This window comes from Macadamia integrifolia, unplaced genomic scaffold (assembly GCF_013358625.1).
Source record: "Macadamia integrifolia cultivar HAES 741 unplaced genomic scaffold, SCU_Mint_v3 scaffold2974, whole genome shotgun sequence".
Lineage (NCBI taxonomy): Eukaryota > Viridiplantae > Streptophyta > Magnoliopsida > Proteales > Proteaceae > Macadamia > Macadamia integrifolia.
In genome coordinates this window covers 1-16,207 of record NW_024869102.1, presented here as the reverse complement: position 1 = coordinate 16,207, position 16,207 = coordinate 1, and the positions used below count along the sequence as shown (strand labels likewise).

The 16,207-nt window shown below is 36.7% G+C and overlaps 1 protein-coding gene across 1 annotated transcript; it reads right to left on the bottom strand.

Annotated features, from left to right (window-relative positions):
* Positions 1–5,527: 5,527 nt before the first annotated feature.
* Positions 5,528–14,225, bottom strand: LOC122067556 (probable xyloglucan glycosyltransferase 6). Its single transcript, XM_042631392.1, has 5 exons — positions 13,337–14,225; positions 11,295–11,603; positions 7,755–8,045; positions 7,548–7,661; positions 5,528–6,640 (listed from the first exon to the last, which is right to left on the bottom strand). Exons 1-5 carry the CDS (start codon positions 14,030–14,032, stop codon positions 6,002–6,004), a joined length of 2,049 nt encoding a protein of 682 aa, XP_042487326.1. The 5' UTR covers positions 14,033–14,225; the 3' UTR covers positions 5,528–6,001.
* Between the last annotated feature and the right edge of the window lie 1,982 nt (positions 14,226–16,207).

The following is a 16,207-nucleotide window of genomic DNA, read 5'->3' as shown; positions in this document are numbered from 1 at the left end:
AAGAGCTATAAGAAAGATGGATGAAGGGAATCTTTTCACCAATTTCTTTAAAAAACTATTTTGCACATAGAGATACCATTTTTATGTTTTGATAAAAAAATGGTTTTCATTAATGATTTTTGTTAAATAGATAAAAAGAAAAAAAAAAAAAAAAAAAAAAAAAGGAAAAATTACATGATTACCCGCTTTTGGGTTTCACTTTACAAAATTATTCAATCTATGTTTTGGTTAACAAAATCACACAAAATCAAGTTTGGGTTTACCAAACTACCCAAAACAGTGCCCTCCCTCACCCTATACGGTTATTTTGACATTTTTACCCCTCTTCTTCTTTTTCCTCCTCCCCTCTCCCATTCACCACATGAGCATCACTCTAGGGAATCCCTTCGGTGCTCTTACCAAATATGGTAAGTTAGCATCCAATCCGCAATGTTTAATCTCCTCTATAAGAAACTACTTCCAATCGGAAGAACTGTGCGGGATTCAAGAAACCGATTGGATTTTCTACAAAATGCTTCATATCTCAAATTCATTTCCACGAAGGGCCCTACACTTCAGATATTGAACCCTTTAGTGGTCTCTTACCTTGTAAACTCATGTGGGTTTTCACTTGCAGCTTACGTCTCTGCCTCCAAGAAGATAAGTTTTGGAACCTCAGACATACTAGATACCATTATTTCTTTTTTTTCAGAAACTATGGTTTCACTGAAACCCAAATTTCAAGTCTCATCAGAAAGTATCCATGTTTGCCCTTAGTCAATCCTACAAAGACTTTTCTTCCCAAACTTGTGTTCTTTCATTTTGTGGGTGTTCAAAGCTCCAACCTTTCCAAAATCCTTTCCAGAGACCCATCAATCTTGCTCTCTAGCTAAGTGAACCAAATAATCCCCACTTTTAATTTCTTCAGGATGGGACTGTGGAGAATGTTGTTATTGCTCTGAAATGTCAAACTTGTTCCCTCAAATGTGATATACAGAAAGTGGCTTGCAATATTTTACTCTTATGATGCCACACGCCAAGCTTTTTAGGAATTGGTGGTTGAGTCAATGGAGATGGTGCTGTCGATGGTGGAGGATAATTTATTTTTTTGGTAAGAGCAGTGGAGAACAATGTGAAGAGCATAGGGAAGGGGAAGAACTTGCTGGTGGTGAATGGGAGAGGGGAGGAAGAATAGATGAGGGGTAAAAATGTCAAAAAAAATCATATGTGATGAGCGAAGACAATGTTTTGGGTAGTTTGGTAAACCCAAACTTGATTTGGTGTGAGTTTGTTAACCAAAACATAAGTTGGGTAATTTTGTAAAAGGAAACCCAAAAGTGGGTAATCATGTAATTTTTCCAAAAAGAAAATGATACCAAAGAGGGCCTTAAAATTGGAGGCAAAAAATATGTTGTCCTATTGGAGGTACATACATAAATTATAAAGTAGAAAAATAAGATCGTTATAAAAAAAAATAATAATAATAATAATTAAAAAAAAGATGAAAAGGAAAGAATATCATCCAAAATAATATGTGTTGCCTACGCCAATGGAAGAAAGAGAATTTGAGCAATAGGTATAAAACTTTGACAAATACGGATTTTAATACTATCAAATAATGAAGAAAAATACCACTTACTTGTTCAAGTAGAAATATAGAAATTTTGAATGAAGTCCTCCAAATTATTGGAAGTGCACCTTAAGTGGATGGTGAATTGTTTTATCTTGGAGGTGAGGATGTACGGTCAATCCGGTTGTTAAGTGATTATAACAGAGAAATAAGAAAGTAATACTCAGTATTTGTATCGTATAAGGAAGGTAGAAAACACTATATGTTAAGACAAAGCAAGGATTGTTAAGTATTAAGAACACTAAGTAAACAAAATTCGCAGAGAGCAAATTACACTGCATTAAGGTTTCCAAAAAGTAAGAGTAATCTCGTTTTTCACTTCTATCTTTATAAAAGTGGAGGTATATTTACACGGACAAGGGTGTCTGTATATGTACATGCATATGCATGTATGTCGTATACTGACATGTATATGTTCTTGTACCAATATGTGTGCATGAACAATCGTACATGTACGTATGGTACATGTTAGGGGTGTCAATTCCAAGCTCGCACCGATAGGCCCAATCGAGTCCAACATGTTTAAGGCCCGACCTAGACCGACCCGATTAATAAACATGTTAAGCCCGACACATTTATAAACAAGTAGTATACGGTGTAGCCACCTAGCCAGAAGGGTGCCCGACCGGCCCCGCACATTTACAAGCCTGATTTGAACCAACTCCTTTAAGCCTCACCTAGCGCAACCCCTTTAATATTACTTATATGTTTTTAATTTTTTTTAATACTATTTGTATTTAGTGCTAAGGCTATGTTATATGTACAGTTGAGATCGTGGTGATTGTCATCTGAACATGCATATTTTTTATACATAATTTAATTGATTTGAACTTGCTGAACTTGGGTTGTGTAGGCATAGTTTAATTGATTTGAGTTTCATGGGTTAAAGACCGAGTACCTTGGTAACTTAGTTGTTTTGTCATCTTTAGCTTAATCCATTTAAACTATGAGATATTTTTTTGCTATGCCCATATTTGTCTTATTTTATTGGTATTCCTCTTCAAGCACACTTATCTAAATTTAAAAAGAGTCTGTTTAAAACCCATTTAAAGTTAAATAGGTTTATAGCCCGGTTAAGATCTGTCTATGACAACCCGATTAAAACTTGAGACAGACCGTCTTGATTATTAACCATACAATGCCCATGCTAGCTAAGCCCGTTTAGCTAAACGGTCGTTCACGTCTCAACCCTAGAAATTGGCCGAGCCCGAGTGAGACCGGCCCGGCCCGACCGTTTGACACCCCTAGTACATGTATGGGTCATTTCATGTATTGTAGTAACTCTAACCCTGACCTTGACCTCTTCCATGGCCAAATTTAGCTTGTGCACGTGATTCAAAAGCACCCCAAGAGATCCCCACACACACATAAGAAAGAAGAGTTCCTCTTCAAAGGGCTTGCACCCTCAGGAAACAATCTTACTTATATGTCCTTCATTCCTTTCATCTAAAATCAAGGTGGAATTAAATTTCAGAGAGTTACGTTAACTGCTTTGCAAGTTGTCCTTACTTGTGTACTAACTCATTTCAAAAACAAAAATATAGAAAGAAAAAGATTTTAGACTTTTTGAAACATCAAAAGTTATGCTAAAGTAATTTTATATATAATCATACAAAATTCAACATCGAAGGAGCCAAATAAATGTTATAAGCAGAGATCACAGATTTTCTGTTCGAAAAGAGCACCATACAAGAGATTGAAATCCAATGGCTAAAAAAAGGCCATCTCAAAGAGCTTCAGCCTCCATTCTTGAGGCAGAAAAGCTAGACCCAACCTTTTTTTTTTTTCTGTATGCATTGAAAATATCTTAAAAAAAAAAAAAAAAAAAAAAAAAAAAAAAAAAACAAACAAACAAACAAACCACAAAGGCAGGGACCTAACATAGGCCACTAAAAACAAAAATCATTAGACGGGAACGCATCCAAAAATAGGGGAGCTACGAAACAAACACCAAAGTAGGGGATACAAGAAAACAAAGGGGAGGGAAGAAACAATAGAAATAGATGATACATGAAAACTAGGGGGAGGGAGCAATAAGAGGGAGACCTCAAGAAGATGCCAAATGCCTGTTTTTTCTTGAGGTAGGGCATAGTACATAATTACAAGGAATTTTACTTCTAATCTCAAAAGAGATAGTGTGCGCCAATTTTTCTCAATAGTCGCAAAGTGGAAGTCCATCTCCTTTTGTTTCTTTCCCACCATATATGATGAATCACTATACTGAAAGCCAACTTAAAAGAATATCACAAGAAGATTTGCAATTGAAAATTTTCAAGACTCACCTTCATTCTCTATCAAAATAAATGATAGCTTTAGGAAAATGCCAAACACGTTTTAAGGATACCTTCCAAGACTGATTTGAGAAATAGACAAGAGAAGCATAGATGGTCAACACTTTCAATGGAATTCTAACAAAGGCAAACAATTAGAGATCAACATATTTCTTTGGAAAAGAAACTCATGCATCAGAAGAGAAAAGTGAAAGCTCTCCAAGCAGTAAAGAAATGCCTTTGAATGAAAATTTCAAATCTAATCAATCTATACTAGGGAATAGAGAGAGACCTAGATCTGATCAAATTCCAAGCAGAAAAAGGGGAGAACTCTAGTTTTAGCTAGCTTGCACAAAAATAAAAACGCTAGAATCAAACGAAAGAATTACACAGCTGCCTCCTTATTGAGTTATAACATGAGCTGGAGTAATTGTCCCTAAAACCCAATGCAAAGTTAGGGGAAGGAGTACCAAAGAAACTTTGGCCAACAAGGCCAATATGACTATCCACCATAGCAGCTTGGAATGCAATCATGGCACTAAGCAAGCAGGTTTGGCATGGTTGAAAACAACTCGATTCCATGTCTTCCATATTTGCCAGGATATGTAAGACCATTGAATATTGAATCTAATCAATCAAGGATATCTTTGAAGCTCGTAGAAATAAAAAAATAAAAAAATAAAAAAATAAAAAAACAATCTTTGAATTGAGACCCTTGGAATTCCAAGAATCATTCACCAGGAGAAAGGAAGTGTCTCACTTTAGACATCCCATAATTCCCATTGTCATGGTTGATGAGGAATTAAATCAGAGACAAACACACAAAGGACTCCTCCATGCCCACTAGCTATTATGACAATATTTAACTTCAATGAAAGTAGAATTAGGGAAGTGTTCCTCTATTAGAACTTGTACCCACAGAGCCTTAGTATGATGAATCATCAATTATCCTTATTGAGCAAGTAAAGCAAGGCTGAGGCTTTCAAATTCTCAAAACCAGCCAATTTATGACGACAAAGATTAGATCATTTAAGGCAGTAAACACCTTAATCGGAGTTATTTTCTCAAAAAAATGTCAATCTTATTCAAGTCACTATAGGTACTAAGTGGAATTGACAACGTAGATAGAGCATAAGAAGGAACAATTGTAATCACAGATTTAAGCTCAAGGGATGCTTCTTAAAAAAACCATTTAAAATAAGATTTAAAGATTGATAAAATGCCAACAAGAGGGGACTAAAGTACTAAAAATCTCATGCTGATCACTTCATTGTAGAACCATTCTGAGTTCAAGCATTGCATCCATCAAGTGCTTAGATAGAGTTAAGATGAATGGTACCTGAGTGAAGACGTCCGTGCTGTCATGAGTCGGCTAGCAATTCCAGCTAATTTTTCCATTAAAAAAAAAAATAAAATATTTTCATTGCATGGTCATTTTCGGCATTAAGAAAATGCAGCCCTATATGCCTCGTATATCATGCCATGAAAAGAGTCACAACTTCACCTAGTCCATTGAATAATTCTTTCCACTAATCCAAGAACAATTTAGTTGGGATATGGCTCGTATTGACCCATGAACCAACATATGTCAACAACTTCAAGAAATGGTATGAGTTGATAACAAGAATTCATTCCCAACAACACATGATTGAATCATTCAATAACGACCAAAATTTGACATTTAATAAACCAATGTTGCCTTGGTTGACATGGCAAATCAATGTACAGAAAAATTACAGCAAACAAACTGGCTGGTCACTGAGCTTCCGCTCTTGTATATTTTTCAAAACCTCTTTCCAATTGCTGAGACATAGACATTTTTACAATAAACAGCGCCAGCTGATTTGGCATTAATTAACATATTAATCCTCCCTCTGGTAGTAAATAAATAGAATGTTTATGTGAGAAGCAGACAATTGCAGACTGGATATACTACCTTGGAACTTCAATTGAATGCCAAGAATCACCAGAGAATGTACGAATAGGAAAGGCTCTGATTAATGGAACTTCGGTGACAGATGAGGTGTGCCAGATGTGACCTCTCATCCTAATCTTCGGTATACACGAGTACCCAATAAATGAGCCAACCTTTGGAAAACCTTTCACCACTATTGAAAGAATGTCAACTGACCTGCTCTCCAATCAAATCGAGACCAACTAATAGGAATGTGATCCCTTGAAACAATAGAAAGTAGAAGTGAATTCCCTGGGCGGATAACAAGCTTCTCACAGATGCAGTTAATAAAATAAATGCAAGGGCAAGTTCCTTCCTGTACAAACGATTCTTCTTATTCTTGCCAGTTTTCTTTGTCAACTCTAATTTGTTCAGCTCAGATAGGCCTGAATCTGAAGAGGCCCTGTGGAAACTGTTAATTTCTACCTGAGGATCAGATTCCTTTTCAGCGAAGGCAATTAAATCTGCTTCCGATGATCTTCCCAACTTCTTAGTAACTATCCATTCATAGGAACTTCCCAATTTGAATAGTCCTGATATCATGGCATTGAATTTTGTGACAGACATTGTGTTCTCAAATAGAAGGTAAGGAACGATAAATGGGAATGATCTTGGCGCAGGAAGAATGCTCAAGATGGACATGACTCCAGGCACATAACATACCACCCAAGCTGGTAGTTGAGCTTCTGGCAGGAACATAGTCAATGGGAGAATAATGCAGAAGAGAGTGAATGAATAAAATGGCAGGATGAGCTTCCGTAAGAGGAAGAAAAGCAATATTAAGTTGGCCTTCTTTGGCCAAGAAATCTGGAAGAAAAAAAGAAGAAAAAATCAGTCACAGAATTAAATAGAAACTGAAATTACAAGAGACAGCAATACTTAGGTAGAAGACCTATTTCCCCCCTTCTTTGTACCAGTAACAAAAAACTATATTATTAAGGAAAAGGAAAGCCAGAGAACAATATCAGCCACAGAATCAAGCATCAACAAACCAGCCACCAAGAGAGACTGGAGAAATAAAGCAGAGAACATGTTGGCACCAACCTCCCCCCCCCCTCTTCTCCCCAGCACCAAAAAACAAATGTAATAGAAGATGCAAACTACAAAAAAGGAAACATGACAGCGGCCTCATTTGCTCTTTCTGGGAGGGGGTGGGGGGATGGGAAAAGGGAAGGAGGATTCCCTTCATTCATCTAGCCATGTTGTGACAACAGATAAAACTTGAAACTGCAGGATGTTTGCTGCAGCCAGAAAATAGAAGTTCTAAGCAAAGGAAATTCAATGTCTATTCATTCTGCAGGATTTTGTTGTTCAAATTCTGAAAGCACAGTCATGAAATAGAAAATACACAAATAATCAGAAGATTAGAACTTTTTTCGTTACTCTATCTGCTCACAAAAGTGATAAAATTTCTCAATATCAGGATGGGAGGAAGTGGGGAGAGAGATCTGTAAAGGATGTATCATCTTTTCAGAGGAATTTTAAGTTTTTTAGTTTTCATTAAATCAGGGAAAGCATGATTTTCCAAAAGTTGGTAATTTTGTTCTAGGAAGCATAGTTGAGACATCAGTTCCTTGCTTAGGAAACTCCACTTAACCATTTTACCCACTGCTCTGACATAAGGCAGATGGGCAGTTCAAATCAATGAACGGAGCTCAGTGACATTGCCATTGTTTTAAGATTTAAAAGAAGAAGAAGAGATAAACCTCCTCACCTTTGAGCGAAGGATGTCGAAGAAGCATAACCGGAACAACTGCATTGGACCTGAATGCCAGCGGTGCTGCTGTTTCTTGTATGCCTCGTAGGACTCCGGAAGTTCACAAAGGCTCTGCATGCAAATGGGTGAACATCATTAGGATCTTGAGATTCTGATTCCCAGATTTTTTGAATATGACGATGAAAGGATACCAGTTAAACTTACCTTAACATCATTTAGATATGTGAACTTCCATCCACAAAGATGAGCACGAACAGCAATATCCATGTCCTCTACAGTAGTTCTTTCCATCCAACCACCACATTCTTCAAGAGCTTTGATCCTCCATACACCAGCAGTTCCGTTGAAACCAAAGAAATTGATAAATATACCATTAACCTGTTGCTCAACCTCAAAGTGGAAGGTTAAATTTATGTTCTGCAGCCTTGTAAGTAAGTTCTCATCCTTGTTTACAAAGGACCATCTTGTCTGGACTAATGCCAGATCATCATTCCCCTTCAGAGAGAGAATGAACAATTTAAAGTCAGTAAGGACAACAAAATCACCTAATTTACTGCCTCTTTCTCAAAAAAAATTCAACTATATAAAAGGAAACATATGCTGGAAAGACAGAACATGACTAATGCAACTGAGCACTACGTGATCAAATTTAAGTTAAGAAGCCTGATAAAGATGAAGATAGGAAAGGATCAGATGGTCTTCCATTCTGGAAGTGCACAAGAGATGGTGTAATGCCATCCATCAAGGAATAAAAGTTGTTTCTGTGCATGTACAAGAACAAAGATGACACAGATTTGAACCAATTGTTATAAAACCAAGTTTATGAACTAAAGAACAAAACTTCAAGTGGGTGATTAAGAAAATCCTAGAAAATGGAACAATGGTACAAAATTGCTTTATTCCCAGTAGATCAACATTAGATATTTTTATTCAGGGGGTGGATAGGGAATTCAAAGAAAAGAGGAAACTCAGGAAGGATCCCCATACACTTTATTGATTCAAAGATAGAATGTCTCAGAAAGTATATGGAAGGATCACAACGAGAGAAGTAGGTGCCTTATGTTTTGGAGGAATTTCATAAAGATATTTAGATGTGACTATAAGGACCTACATAACAAGGACATGGGCATGTGATGTTGTCTTATTTGAGTATGGGTTGTCCAACACTCAAAAAAATAGACACGTGAGACAAGTCTATAACTAGGCTCTCTCTCTCTCTCTCTAATGTGGGTAATACATGTCTAGGTCCAATAAGTGGGGATGACCAAAAAAAAAGGCATCCTTATGACATAAGGACATGTATTATAGACTGGTAATGAGCTTGAAGATAACAAGCGAGAACATCAGCATGTTTTCAACCATGATATACTATACACAAACACCATGATTTCTCATTAAGTCCATCCATTTCCCTTGGTTATGGATGAGTTAATAATGCATATAAAAGAATAGGTTCCATGATGCGTGTAAGCTGATAACATCTTTAATTTGACAAGAATAGAAGGAGTAAATTCACAACCAGAACTAAGGATGGTTAGTGTCAAAAGGTTCAAAGATATAAACTACACAGAATGCAGTAATGGGAAAAATAAGATTGTGTTGAAGATTTATGAGCAAGAAATATAGATCCAACGTTTATAATTAAGCTTAATGAGAAATCTGTTTTGTTGACCTTCAAACTTCAGTGGAACATAATGGTACTTCAAAAGTTGCAAATTCATGGATTGAGGAAGCCATGTTGAATACGGTAGAGGTAAGTAAGAAATTTAGCAGAGTATTCTAGGCAGGATAGAGGATGCCCAATTTCATCTGAAGAGAAAGAAATAAGAGATGAATTTGGATGTTCGTAATGTAACATATTCCTCATCAGGGCACACAGATTAAGGGTATTAGAGGCAACAATTCAAATCCTTTGGCTTGGGATAGTGTGAATAATCTCTCTTTTTCCTGTCTCATGTTAGGACGGAGGTTGCGATGCCAGTGGCTGATGCAGGAGGACCAGTTCAACTTCAACTGGGCTTGAATAGGCTTAATTTCAAGGTCTCAATGGGTTATAGGGCTTTGGGATCTTTTCTTGTGGGTTAACAGTTGCAGGGTGTTTAATGGGCTAATATGGGTATCTGGGTGCATGAGATGTTATTTTCTGTCCAGAGTATGATTGTTTATTTATATATTTTTGCATGGGGTTGGTTAGTTAGGGGCTTCAGATCTGCCTTGGAGCCCTTGTAACTTTTCAGTTTTCATTAGGGTTAGCTATGCTTAATGAAATTATCAGAGAGAATGTTGGGCAATCAAGGAGCATTCATAGCAGATGGGTATGCAGACATGGATAAGGAGATAAGAAAAGGATATAATAAAATAAAAAAATAAAAAAACGTAAATTTTTGTTGACTAGGAATAGGATAGACCCAACAGGAGAGCAAATGAGAAAAATCCATGCAATTTTTTTTTTTCTTTTTCATATGCACAATGAAGCCTAAATCACCATTGAGACAAAGAAAACATACTGCAACTGAACCAATATGGAGGGTGGCAGCAGAGGAAGAGGATGGGAAGAAGATGCATGGAAGGATGCGCCTATTGAAAACTTCTTGGGGAAAACTTGAAATGAGTAAAATCTAATAATATTTGATGATGCGTCCTGTTTCCATCAGACAATTTGTGCAGACACTGGAATTTTCCCCCTTTTGCTGGAATGATGAGTTCTTCAATAAGATTTTGTCCTGGATACCAATATTTTGGATGTGACATGTGTCCATTCTCTGTCATTGCTATAGGGTCACCCTTTGCATATCCTCTTTTATCTGATGGTAAAGGTGAAAAGAGACCTGATCAATTACTGTTTTTTCTTTTTATTTTATTTTATTTTTCTTGAGAAAAAAGGGTTCAATAAGATTGCAATGACAAATCAGGGTTAATGTGAAGAAACAAAAGTAGCAGGAATGAGGCTCTTTTGTGTCGAATAGACCATCTTTTTTAAATAATCACCTCTATTTTGATTTTTTGCTTTTTCCAATTGTCGTGAAAGTACATCAAAGAATGTTCTAGATGGTGCGTCTATAACGGGAACCCGAAAGAAGAATTTGTCTAGCAGTTGGACAGCCTGGGTGGATGAGGATTTAATGCACTTTGAAACAGATTTAAACCTAAACCACCCCGCAATCAACAAGATATAAACAAAGAGAATGAAGTGAGAAGAAGAGAAACAGGAGTGAAGAAGAAAATGGAAGGCAGCAAGACAAGCTATTGATCGGAGGGAAGAGACTTAACCTCCAATTGGTAGTACACGTATATTTATATAAAAGACTTGATGAAATTACAAGTATGCCCTTAGAATAAAAGCACCCACAACTTAGCACTAAAAACTTAAAGAGTGGAGAAGTATACCCCTGCGGTATACAAGTTTAACCCCAGTCTATATAATTCTTAGCACATTTACATCACATCCAGCTCTGATTTCTCTTCTAGACCAGCCTGGACCCAAGTTTTTGGCCCCTTTATCAGACAATTATGATAACTTTATATGGCAAAAAGAACAAAGCAGTTTGATATTGTATGATCCAGGCAGATGAAATGTATCTGTTCCGCTCCACATCGCTTGTTGCAAGACAGGGTCACTAATTTTAGTTGTATGTTAAAAGCATGGCATATGGGCTACATAAAAATCAAATTCTAGAGAAAGTTTTTGAACTGCGCTAGTCAATAAATTTGTGGGTGGAAAAAGGATATGGAATATAAACCAACCTTAAAGTGGGGGACAGTTTTCTTCAAGAAATCTGGTCCAGGTTGAAAATCTGCATCGAAGATCGCCACAAATTCATAATCCTTTACATAGTCACAGCTCATTGCAGATTTGAGGTTCCCAGCTTTGTAGCCTGTGCGGATAAGACGGTGTCTATACACAATCCGTACACCCTTCTGTTGCCACTTCTGTACTTCGGCCTTAATAAGATGTTGACATTCCAGATCATCAGAGTCGTCTAGAACTTGTATGAGCATTCTGTCCCTAGGCCAGTCCTGTATGCAAATTGCTGCAATTGATTGCTGATAAACCTGTGTGGCAATGCAAATGGGAATGGGTCTTTAATCTTTACAAGGTATGCCCTTCAATCAAGCAAAAAGGTGGCTATTGAAAGATAAATGCATCAATGAAGAATAAGCATTCCAAGATTAGCTCAAAATACATAGTATAAGGCTATTTGCCAGGAAAAAAGAAAATGCATTTATAACAAACAATTCGCCCTTAACAACAACTGCCTAGCGTAGTTGGTGAGCTGTGGTGGCAAAAAGCCCGTGCTCACCAGGAGGTCTCCAGTTTGAGCCTCCTGGCCGTTATCTACTTCCCCTCCCTACCTATCAAAAAAAAAAACATTTCACCTTTCAGTAATGCCTGAAGATGCTTATCATTAGATGTTCGAAACACTTGCAATCAATCTCATAAAGAGAAGACAATATGATATAAATCTACTCAAGCATTTTGAAGCTAGAATAATTAGCAATTACTGTTTTGCTTGCCAATTGTCAAACCATAACCCAGTGAAAAAAATCTCACATCGGAAATCAGATATTTACTTGAGTAAAGTCCTTGAAGTACTGAACCCATAAATACAAATTATGGACGCTTTATTCACACATGCTTCTTTCACATGGTCTTCACAGGTTCAAAGATCAAATAAAAAAGGGAAAACCTTAAACCAAATATTTTCTTCGAGTAGCACAAAAAACCTCAAACCAGAAACTGTAGTTATTTGAATAAAAACATTGGGAAGTTGACATGACTCGAACAAAAGCACAGTGAACTTAGGACGGCTACCAATACCTGCACATTTTTTCGTAGCTGTCAAGTTTGTGATAACTAAGAATTGTTTAGGTGATATAGCTTCTACTAAATCTTAGTATACTTGATATTTGATATCTTGAAGTACGATTATGCTTTCACATACTTAGCCGTATCCCAACTAAATGGGTTCGGCTACATGGATCCTATTCCTCCAGTCCACTCTATTCAAAGCCATGCAAGATTCCAGTCCTAAGCAATACATGTCCTTCCTTACCACTTCTTCTATGGTTATTATGATTTCAAACACACTAGGTTTTTAAAGCCAAATCAGGTAATCAAGCTAAACATTTTTAAGATCCCCCAAAGTTTAGGTTCCAAATTCAAGTATATGCAAAATACACCTTAAGGATTCTGACGGGCACCAAATGAAAGGATCTTTTGACTTTGAAGGGATTGGAGAGGTCAAGTTCAGTCCTTTACTCCCTTCCCACAGACAGAAAAATGAGTATTAAATACCTTCCTAATCCTTTATGTAAAATACAAAACAGTTTGTACTTCAACTTATCGATTAATAAGGAGTGGACAGGGAAATGGCTGATCCACTAGAAGCTTCATCTGTCCTAATCAAGAATAACTCAAGAAAACCAGAGCAGCTTCAAACCAGAGTAATGATCCCATTAATGTAGACGGAGTGTGTGCGAGAAAATGAAACAGGAGATTCTCAGCAATTGCAGAGTCCCATAAACTTCCCTCGAAGTTTTTGAAGCATTCAAGTAAATGACTGTTAGTGCAGATGACAAGTCTATCAGAGCATAAGCGTGCTTGAGTCGTTTTCGGCAATTGACAGATCCACATAACGTGAATTCATCATGTAAAAACTGTAAACTAGCTAAATCAGTGTACTTGAATTAGAAGTCATCACAGAAATGTAATAAAAATTCAGACGAACAAGAAACAGATAAGCCCAGATCAGAGCAGCAGGGAGCAGAGACCTACATCTTCTTACCTCCCTCTCATTGCACATCGGGATCTGCATCAGCACCATCGGATAATCCTCAGCATTCTCATTCTCAATATCCCCAGAAAATTCCATCATTGCAATAGGCTTCAACCTACGAAACTTGATCCAGATACAACCAAGCACCAAAACGATCCGATCCACCGACTGGATCAAGAATAGAACAATACAAACATTGGCCAGAGACTGCAACGGTGGCGCTAGATAATTAACTCTTATATTGAGCCAAGTCGCATAAACAAGTTCAACCAAGTCCAATGCATCCGCCATTGAAGGAGGACTGAAATGCCATCCTTTGAAGTAAGCTAAAAGCTCAAAGACCAACAACAAAATAACAAGAACCAAGAACACCTTAATAACCCGATAAAGCCGAGATTCAGTTCTGGAAGGCGAAGACGAAGCGATTCTCCGGTTAGCTGTTCGGATGAGAGAGACAAATCCATTGGTAACCCAGATGAGAGCATTAAAGGCTTGTTGGAATTTGAGAAGGTAAACCCACGAGAGCTGACGAGCATTCCGACTCCGGTCTTTCTCTATAGCACTATCAGCAGCAACCACGATTGGGTTATCGATCTCAACCGTAGACCAATTAGGGTTTTCAGATTTATTGGAGAACAGGGTTTGGTCCCTCTCCTTCTCCTTGTTCCACCATTCCTGAAAATCGTGATTGGGTGGTGGAGACATGGGCAATCGAAGAAATTCAAGCTAGTTTCTCTCTCTATCTCTGAATGCAACTGTGGGTTTCAGTGAAGCATTTGAGTCTATGGGTTCGTGGGTTTTGAGAGATCTGATGAATGAGGAAGGTGGGGAAGAAGGTGGGAAAATTGGAGAGGGATTCGGTGTCGCTATATGCAGAAACAGCCAACCAAATTTCGCGGGGATCGCTCACGTTTAGGTAATGTGATTTTTTTAATTTTGGGGAAAAGGACAGTGGTGATTAATGCATTAATGATGAGAGAGATTGTAACATTAAAGTCTTAAAGATTATGTTGAGTTTTACTTAATTTTTTAAGGAAAGATTAGCAGAGGTAGTAGATCTGCTAAGATCTGCTAAAAATAAAAGGTGAAGGATTTTACTGGTCCCTTGTCCTGCACTTTCTAGTTTTGATTTCAGCACCTCTGGTTCTCGTCTGTTCTATCACTGACTTTTTCTTGTTTTACTTTGTTAGAGAGGGAAAGAGAAGTCCAGTGGTTTGAGATTCAAACTTTCTATGTGGATCATATTCCTTCTCCGTGGGCCCCACTTGATGATCCATGAATCTTGGCCTACTTTAATTTATCCCTGGTTTCCCATTTTACAGCCCCCCAAAAAATTAAAAAGTTCTTCATGGGATCTTGCTTTTTTTTTTTTTTTTTGGGTCAATCGACTCAATCCTCTGTTTTCACATGGTGCATGAAGGTCAGTAAATATGTCAAAGGACCCTGTTGTCTGCCTGTTCATACTTCACACTTCACACTTCACACTTCACACTTCACACTTCACAATTGATATATTTTTATTGAGAAAAAGGCTATGTGCCCAACACTATTGATTTTATTTTTAATAATAATTAAAAAATATTAATGTGAACAAATATATAATACCTTGCTTGCTCAGAGAACTTTAATCTAATTTTTTTTCCCAAAAAATAACACAAACGAAAAGAAGGCTAAAACATGGACCTCCTTAACAAGGTCATGTGCAATATGTGTAGAACAAATGAAAGAAAAAGAATTAGAAAGAGAAAATTGTAATTCAATCAATTGATGTCTTTGGTTTATAAAGGCCCTGGAAGAGAGGTGATTAGTCAAACTATAACTAGAGATGAAAATTGTAAGATCTTGGCCAATAAGGCTGCATCGTTAATTGCTTCGACTTCCACTTCAAAGGTTGTATCACAAAAATTTTTAAATTAAGGGGAGTTATCCATGTGATCACAAGATAATTTTGATTCATCCATTTTTATAGTGCTCTAAATCTAAATCATTGTTCTCAATCAGAGTGTGGAAACTGCATTATAATGTCTATAATATTGATACACATGTGTGGACATATAAAGGATGTGTGCCAGAAATATTTGTTTGAATTAGATTATAAAATTTAACATATGGCTAATGTAGACCATGTTCTCATTATCCAACAGCCAAAATAGTCACATCATTAGCCACATAAAAAAGTATATGACTTTTGTTACAATTGATAAAATTGATGATGATGATGACAATAATAATAAATTTCTCTAGTCAACAACAGAGAGGTGAAGGGTGGCGATTTTGGTCACTTTGTCAACAAGGGACTTTGTCAACAAGGGAGACTTTGCTATTTGAGTGCTCTTGATCACCTATCATTGGTGTAGTAGAAAATCTTTTTCACAATAATAATAATAATAACAATAATAATAATAATAATAATAATAATAATAATAATAATTAGAGGTAGTACTAACAATATCCTTGGTTTTTTTTAAAAACGTACAAATTTTTTTTTTTTTTTTTATTGTTGTACCCCTAAAATGATATGGGTAATCGATCTCAATTGATACTGATATATGGTCGAAACAATACTAATACTTGAAACCATGCTATAGAGACCATAATATGTTGGGATTTACCCAAAAGCACCACAGTTGTAGCTTCCATCACAAATAAGAAGGTGATCAACCAGTTGGGTAATCAATGTTACTCAACAAGAGATAAAACAAGAGAATGAATCGGATCTACAAACGGAGGGTTAGAACTAGCAAGAAGCTTCAATTCTTGAGACCACTTGCAGAGCAAGACTTGTTTAAACAATACATGAATCAGAGATAAGTGCGTTTTATTTTTTTTGTTCCTATAAATAAACCATGACGATAAATTTTCTCAAAAAAAAAAAAAAAA

What these genes read in the sequence shown, in the direction of transcription:
- LOC122067556 (XM_042631392.1), bottom strand. Translation starts at nt 14,032, where the DNA reads ATGTCTCCACCACCCAATCACGATTTTCAGGAATGGTGGAACAAGGAG. An exon ending in CATATCTAAATGATGTTAAG is followed by an intron (nt 7,662 to 7,754) that starts GTAAGTTTAACT and finishes ATTTGCATGCAG; the next exon opens with AGCCTTTGTGAACTTCCGGA. An exon ending in TCGACATCCTTCGCTCAAAG is followed by an intron (nt 6,641 to 7,547) that starts GTGAGGAGGTTT and finishes TTTTTCTTCCAG; the next exon opens with ATTTCTTGGCCAAAGAAGGC.